Source organism: Chenopodium quinoa, unplaced genomic scaffold (genome assembly GCF_001683475.1).
Source record: "Chenopodium quinoa cultivar QQ74 unplaced genomic scaffold, ASM168347v1, whole genome shotgun sequence".
Lineage (NCBI taxonomy): Eukaryota > Viridiplantae > Streptophyta > Magnoliopsida > Caryophyllales > Amaranthaceae > Chenopodium > Chenopodium quinoa.
The window spans coordinates 817,392-826,371 of NW_018744633.1; the positions used below are offsets into that span (position 1 = coordinate 817,392).

The following is an 8,980-nucleotide window of genomic DNA, read 5'->3' on the forward strand; positions in this document are numbered from 1 at the left end:
GCAATCATGAATTTTCTCATAAGGTAAACCCATAGAGCTTAGTGTCTTTTTCGCCTTATATGTACCAATAGGAAGGACATTGTCTTTGGGAAGCATGTATTTCACCAATTCCAATAACACATTAAAACTTGTGTCTGTCCAACCATGACCAGCCTTCAGGTTGTATAATTTGAGTATGGCTGATAACCTTGTGTACTTGGTGCAACCTTCATACAATGGTTTTTCAGAGTCGTTTAACAAGCTCTCCAACATGGAAGGGTTGTTATCAAATTGATCCTCAACTGCATGCAACATGTCCTCCAACTGATCACCCTCATTATTATTATGAACTTCGCGCACATCATCCCTTTTCTCACCACTACCACTATCTTGTATGTCCCTAAACTCTCCATGCCAGATCCAACGGGTATATGTTTTATCAAATTCCCATTTACTCAAATGATTGAGAATTTCATCGGGTCTCTTATGTAAAAAATTATGGCACATAAAACAAGGACAACGTAGCTTGGAGCGGCCTCCACTGTTTTCTACTGCAAATTTAATAAATTCCTTAACCCCTGCTTCATATTCAGGGTCACCCAGCTTCGATGTTGATATCCAATTTCGATCCATTTCTAACCACCAAGAACAAGACCTCAAATCTTAAAACTGTCACATATGTAAAGCTCATATAAAGGCAATTTGGAATATAACCACAAGATTTACAACATCTATAAAACAATATATATAAATAAAACAATAATTGCATGAGTATATTAATATTGTATAAAAGTCGAAAAACAAGATTGAGATAAATTAACTTAAAAATATCACATAAGTAAAGCTTATATAAAGGAAATTTGGAATATAACCACAATGTTTACAAAATCTATAAAAAAATATGTATATGTATTTAAAAAATAATTGCAAGAGTATATTAATATTGTGTAAAAAAACAAATATCATATTCATTAAACAATAGCAATAAGCTCTTCCATTTTTCTATTCATTTTTTAAGCACAAAGAATATACTATACAAAGTAAAGAGTAGAAACATGGACCACTAGTCATTTACTATTTATTTTTGAATGTGAGCAGCATGAACATCAAATTTGAAGAGCTTCCACATTCATTATCTGTCATTTTTTATAGCACATATTTTTTCACATGCAATTATTTTAGGAATCCATAAATGTGGGGTTAGCTTATATACTATATTTTATACACCTTTTACAAAGGTAAAAAATAGAACTTTTGCGGGAAAATCAAATTCCTAAGAACTACTATATATAACTGCTCGTATCTTAAACAAAGCTCTCTAAGCCAAATCAACTAACCAGTATAACAAGACGATTAACATACAAATTTTATGCAAATAGATACAATAGAAAAACTGAAAAGAATTTGAATCATTATGCTTTTTTATAACAGTATTCTTCTTATAATATAGCAAAACATACAAGGCAACCTCAATAAAACAGTAGATTATGAACAAAAATCATTCATTTTTATGAATTATATGTACCACATACATAGTTACAACAGCAGTTGAATGAAAAATTGAAACTGAAAGAAAAAAAAAATAAATAATACCTCGCGCGACCTTCTCTAAAGTTAGGGTTTTAATCCTACAATTGCAGAATTCTCCAACAATTGAATGAAAAATCGAACTTCAGTGGTGGAATTGCGGTTGCTACCGTGCGCCGGAAGATGGAGTGCGAACGATAGAGTTTGATTGCAATGGAACGGTGGTTTAACAATGGAGTGAATTAAATGCAATTATGCAATTATAGAGTGCAGTCAAGGATGAAATTTGAGTGCATGTCGCGTCGACAGCCTTTAGGTGGAGGTGGACGGAGGTACGCCGGCAAGTGGAGAAGGAGGTAGCTTAGCGCGGTGTCAAGCTAAGGGAAGGAGTTTGATCGACATTACGTAGGTAGAGTAAGCTAAGGGAAAAGAAAAATTTTGGAGCAAAGAAAGTGAAATTATTTTAGGGATTTTGAATGTTTAGAATTAGGAAAAGCAGAGACCGGTTATTACATTCCACTGGTCTCTGCCAATTTTTAATTTGAAAAAAAAAAATTCACCTAGAGACCGGTTTTGTAAAACAATTGGTCTCAAACTATTTTAATTAAAATGTAAGAATATTCTAAAATACCCCAAGAGACCGGTTATCTTTAAAAACTGGTCTTTTGAATTTGTTTTGAGACCGGTTTTTAATGGTAAATGGTCTCTTGGAACAAAGAGACCGCTTATGTAGTAAACAGGTCTATTATTTTTGGTCTCTTTGGCTAATTTTGTAGTACTTTCCTTATGTAGAGTATCGGTTTTGAGGGGCTTTTTTTCCCATATGTTACATGTTTGATGTTTCGATTGGCAATTAAGGGTTTCTGTTTGTTTGATTTTGTTTTTAAATATGTAATTGATGATATATTTTAAATTTATGTTCCTTTTTTTCAAGGATTTTCGGGATTTCATGCCAAAGTATGTATCTTCTTTCCCTTCTAGTTCAGTCATTAATTGGTTCTGCCTTTTAAAATTTTTCATAAATCAATATATTGCCTTTTCTTTTAATATAGTTGTATGATTTTCGTTTCTATGAATTTGCATTACTTGAAATTAATAGATGCTTGTAGCGTAACTAATATATAGGTAATTATAAAGGTTAGTAAGGATAGTTTATAATTTTAGCCATTAACTAATATATAGTTTCTTGATATGTGATCTATAGGGCTGGGGATACTCCAACAGACATCCGAGGATATCTTGGGACTTTCTGTTTTGCAGGTAAATGCAGTTTAGTTGCATTTGACTCTATGTTAACAAAAATTATGATCATATTCTTAAGAAGAGCCCCTTGAGGTAAATCAGAGGATAAAGACTACAGTTTAATGATCATTTGACTCCTAGAGTATGTGGCATTGGCAAGTTTGTCACCAATTACTCACAGATGAATCATCACACAACAAATAAATAAATAAATAAATTCAATATCACATAAAAAAATAATAATGTGTCATGGGTGTGTACGTGTGTTTCAGGACTGCTACCTAGAAAGATTAGGGAAGTTGTACATAGTGCACGCACCAAAAATCTTATATAATTTGGAGTTTCTTTGCCGAAAACGTTAATTTCTACTTCAGATCTAGAGGTAGGAAGTTGTTTTCTTCTTCTCTTCTTGAATTGATTTCTGGGTACCTAATTGTTTAATTCTTGAATTCGTTCCTTTAAATTCTATGTTGCTTTATTTTTTCTATCTGCAATCTATATTTGATTCATTTTGGGCTTCTAATGTTTCAACTATCTTTTGTCTCTTAATTCGAGTAAGGCATGCAATATGTGTTGAATTTAGTTAATATTTTTAAATTAAAACTTACCAACTTGCCAAGTATACTAGTAAGAGCCTAGCAGAAGTAACTCCAAGCAGATTTGTAAATATATGAGGTTCATTGTATTTTTTGTATGCTCAACTCAAATTTATTCATGCTCCATTGTATTTTTTGTATGCTCAACTCAAATTTATTCATGCTCCACTGTATGACTATGATGTCTAGTTACTACTATGATGTTGCTTGCTGTTTGTTAACCTGTCGCGGCTTTTTACAGGCTGTGAGTTACTCTTTATGTTCTGTTAATTCTGCTTATTATGAGTACCTAATCTACCTATGTCCATATTTATGTGCTCATTTGACTGTTTAAGGTGTTGTAACCTCTAAGAGATTAACTCATATCAAACGCCTGGCTCGATCAGTAAAGATTACTGTGAAGTAGAATGAACTAGGCACAGGGATGAACATATTCTTATTAATAAGGTCTAAGGATAGGAGCTGCAGACTAGTTATAAAGGAGTGTTGTGAATGTAGCGTGAGTTCATTCACAGTGTATCACACAATTTTGGCAATGTAAAGCACATCTGTTTTGTAATTTAGTACTGAATGTTACTTAAACTCTTTGTCTCACTTATATTGCACGCAGTGGCGGATCTTGAAATCTTTTCTTTCGGGGGCCAATAATATCTAGCATAAGTGTACGTCTAAAACAATAATAATGAGTATAAGAATACTAAATATAATAAATATTACCAAACAATTAAAAAAATGCAAGTGTCACAATCTAATTATTTCTAATACAAATGTCACAATCTATTTCTTCAGCACACTATTAAAGTAAGGCTCATCTTTCTTTTAATAATTTAAAATCATCAATTATTGATTTAGTACTAAATGACTTAGAAATCTTCCTTTCAATGGAAATAACTAAACTATCGGCCAAAAACTCATCCTCCATCTTGTTACGTAGTCTTGTTTTCATGATCTTCATTGCTGAAAATGCTCTTTTAGTGGTAGCTGTGGAGACAGGAAGGGTCAAAACTAGACGTATTAGTCTATCAAACAAAAAGTATACATTTGATTTTCCTGTTTGTGCCAAGTGTTCGCAAAATTCCTCCAAGGTAGAATGATGAGTCAAACTAGGCTCATTTTTTGCTTCACAAAAAAAGTGTTGCAATTGATACCTCAAATTGTACCTTTCTTGCTCCGTAAAATCCACGGGGTAAAACTTTTCTGCAATCAAGCAAACCTTCTTAAGATCAAAATTTTTAAATCCGTCTTTGGGCTCTAACAAAGATGATAAAGTTAAGAGCTCCAAAGAGTCATCATTAAATCTCCGATTTAGCTCTTGTAATTGTTTGTCAATTGCACCTAAAAATATTTCAACTCGATAAAAATGATTCATCGTAACTCGATCTTGTTGATGACGAGCTCGACCCCTACGAGCTATATAAGGAGAATTCATATCAAGTATTAAAATATCATGTTGGTGACAAAACAATACCACCGACTCTAAAAAACTTTCCCATCCATTTTCTCTCATTTCCTGAATTAGTGCATGATTTGTAGACACTAATTTCACAGCACTGACAATATCTTGGGACTTTTGTTGTAAGGCTTGACATAGAACATTAGCAATTCCTAAAATTTCTTCCATTAAATGGGCAATGAACACAAAATCAAAGGAAATCATTAGATCTAAAGCAACATCAACATCCCCACGTTGAGTAGAATTACAAGACTTATCATTCGAGATGTGTTCAAGTACTAACACTGTTGCATAAAACATTTTCATCAAGTTACGAATAGAGTAAAGATGTTAACCCCAACGTGGATCTCCAGCTCTTTTTAAAATACTCGTCTGATTAGCTCCTCTACCACTGTCTATTTCACCAATAGATAATAGCCTTTTTATTTCATCAGATTTGATGGATTGCAATTGGTCAACACGTTTAGGAGATGAAACAATGACATTGATAATGAAAGTCAAATTTGAAAAAACTGATGTATTACTCTAACATCTCTAGATGCGGCAAGCAATGCTAATTGTAAACGATGAGCAAAACAATGGACATAATAAGCATAGGGACAATCAGAAAGAAATAATGCTTGCAAACCATTCCACTCACCTCTCATGTTACTAGCACCATGATATCCTTGCCCTCGAATATTTTCAACTGATAAATTATGTCAAGCAAGAACTGAACACAATTCTCTTTTAAGTGTTGCTGCCGTGGTATCGGAAACTCGTATAAGGTCAAAAAATCGCTCCCTAATTGTTCTATATTTGTCAACAAACCTTAAAACAAGACCCATTTGCTCTCTTTTAGATTTATCTCAGCCTCATCAACTATAATACAAAATTTAGAGTTGCCAATTTCTTCTCTAATATAGTTGCGAACCTTATTTGAAATAATATGGAAAATCTCTTTTTGAATTGAGGGAGCAGTATATTTGGCATTATAAGGAGCTTGTCGTATAGCTTTGGAAACATCTTTATTATATGCTGCCAACACCTTTTTGAATTCAAGATAGTTTCCTTGATTCTCAAAATTATTTGTTTCATTGTGACCTCTTAAAGGACAAGATTGTGTAGTCAACAAGCGGAGGACATCGATAGAGGCCTTTAAACGCAATCGATTTTGCTTGATTTGCATTTCACTTTCTTTGTAAAAAAACATTACGAATCTTTGCTTTTTGCTTAGGAAGAGTCCTGTATAATTGAACCGCATTTTGATGAGTTGTAAATGGACCTTCTCCAATATGAGCAAGGAACCCACAATGTTTCCCGTCATTGACTTTTTTCCAATTTTTGAATCCGGTCAAAGTAAACGATTTTACCCGAGAATTTGGTGTTTCAGTAAACAGATAACAAGGTAGACAAAATGCAGCATCTTTAGAAGGTGAATATTCCAACCAATCTGGGAACTCAACAAACCAAGTAGATTGAAATCGGCGACGATGCTTTGTAGGCCCTGAAAATGGATATTCTGCCAATTGAGGTTGATAAGGCCCTAATTTAATATAAGCACGTCTTATTTCATTTCGTTTTCCAATTGGATAAGCCCATATTGGAGGACGTAACCCTGGATCACGTTCTAAATAATTAATAGCCACATTGTCAATATCAATAATCGATGGACCTTCTTCATGATTATGTGTTCGGGTAGGGGTATCTTCATTAACTGGATTATCTTCGTCGGGTGTTGTGTCATTTTCTAGCTCTTTTCGTTTGAAAAAGGAGGTAATAGATTTTTGTTTGTTCATATTTGTTTACCTGAAATTAATTATATGTTAAATTTATTTTAGAAATGTCAACAATTACATTTTAATTAATTATTTAATTCTAACAAGTAGCAACCAATAAAAGAATATAATATGAAAGAAAACAAGAAACTAACTTTAAGCAATCAAGCATACATTCATAAGCGACTAATTTGTTAATCATCAATGCATTACAATTCACAAATCACAAGTATAAATCAAAAGTTAAAAATAACTTATCAATCGATAAATATTAATAGAGAAATAAAGAACAACGTACCGAAGGCAAAACGAGCTCTATACTTTGAACTAAGTAATTAATTAACTTTGATAAATTCTTGTCACCTAAAATTATCAATTTGTTTATTAATGCTCAAATTAATCATTAGTACATAGTATAATAACATAAAAAAAATTAATTGCAAAAAGTAAAAAAATAATTGAAAACAAAAACTTAAAAACAAAAAATTGAGAAAGTAGTTGAGTATATACCTGATATAGTGATATTGTAAAATTTGTAATTTGTTCTTGGAAGTTGTAATTGAATTGGAACGAGAAAGTGAATATGTACTCTGTAATATGGAGGAGTAAAGGGAGGGGAAGGACCAAGGGTTTATAGGTTTGTCAATTGTTAGAGTGCTTTTTTAGGGAATTGGGAAGGAATCTTTCCTTTTCTTTGATTTAACTGCCGCCAAGAAGATAGAAAGCATCAGTTTTGGTTTTTTTTTTTCTTTTTTTTTTAAATGGGCTTTAAAACATTTTCTTCATAAGTTATCAGGGGCCAGGCCCCGTTTCGCCCCTATTAAGGCCCACCATTGATTGCACGCGTTGCACCAACAATAGTCCATAGCTCATCATGGGGTGTGGTATGTGTATGGACACTTATACTATATACGGAACGTTTTGAACTATATATAAGAAATCTGATGTACAATGCACGGCAAAGAACTTATGCCAGCTGTAGACACCTAAAAATGTCTCCCCAAAACCAAACCCGATGATGAACAACCTTTCACCGCCATTATTGGTCAGGTTGAGTATTTAATCTTGGAGTGCATGAATCCATATTTCCATTTCATAAACCAACCCAATTCCTAGCCCATTTCCCCAAACTGTAACTTATTTTCCTCTTTTCATGCCTTTAAACCCAAAATAATTGATTTCGTGTCCTTTAAAATCATTCATTTCGTATCCTTTTTATAAAAACGTTTAATCCAGTTTATTTTGGTCCATAATATGGGTCCAATGATTGAATAGTTGGATGGGGCTTGAAAAGAGCTTTCCAATGATATATTATAAACCCAAATCCGAGTTATAACGAATAAGTTATGACCAAAATATTAAGCTGAGCCCAAACCGAACCTAAGCCCACCTTACCTACGACCCAATGATCACGTGGAGGGTCCAAATGATTTAATCCAATTCCTAACCCAATTAGGATTAATTAAAAACTTCTATAAGTTTATAAAAGATCCTAATTATCCTTTTTGAAAAGATAAGATTAAAGAGTTTGAAATTGAATAAAACTCCTTTTTTTTTAAAGTCCTAATTTTATTCGAATTGAAAGACATTCAAAGATATACAGATATTTTTTACGTGAATCATAGTTTTTATCCAAATTTTGAAATTATCTTTCCAATGATATATTATAATATCAATTTCGAGCTATAACGAAAAAGATATGGATTAAATAAAAAACTCTATCCAAAATTGACACCGTCCCACTATTTCGGCCATATCTTTACTTCTACAAAATATTTTAATCTGATTCTAATTGGGTTAGAAATTATACTTCAAGATCTTTCCAAAAATATCTTATTCATATTATTCCGATTTCTGGATCAAAAGATATGATAAAAATAAAAACCACAAAAAATGCAGTATATCGAGTTTTATTCTGATTTAATTCGGATCTTATCTTAATTCTTCGACCCTTCTTTTTTTCTCTATAAATGGAGGTCATATCACCCTTTCATCAATCATTAACAAGCCTAATCATCAAATAATTCTCTTCTCCCTCTTTATTCTAAACACTAGCCTCCCTATTCTTTCATTCTTTCCCCTAATCACTCCAAGGAGTCCATACTTAACCCGAGGTTCCGTCCTTAAACCAAGGCGTGAAAGGTATAATTGACTGAGGGTTTGGAACAAATCATCTCTACTTTTATTTAATTTAATTGTTTTAATTTTATTTATATTTTTATTGAAGTTACTAACAGTTTATTCATGATGTAGCAATTTAAAGGAACGCGCGGAATGTGAGTTGATTAGGGGATTTTTATCCACCAATCACCGTCTGACAAGTGGACCAACCAGGTTCCGCCACGTGTCCTTCACGAAGGCCAACAGGAGCCTGCCACGTGTCGATCACAGATACGTCCTCCACGGACCACTTAAGACACGCCACG

General features: G+C 32.9%; 1 protein-coding gene across 1 annotated transcript; it reads right to left on the reverse strand.

The window, feature by feature from the left end:
* Positions 1-4,152: 4,152 nt before the first annotated feature.
* LOC110701548 lies at positions 4,153-6,575 on the reverse strand. Its single transcript, XM_021879182.1, has 2 exons — positions 5,993-6,575; positions 4,153-5,081 (listed from the first exon to the last, which is right to left on the reverse strand). Exons 1-2 carry the CDS (start codon positions 6,573-6,575, stop codon positions 4,153-4,155), a joined length of 1,512 nt encoding a protein of 503 aa, XP_021734874.1.
* Positions 6,576-8,980: the final 2,405 nt, after the last annotated feature.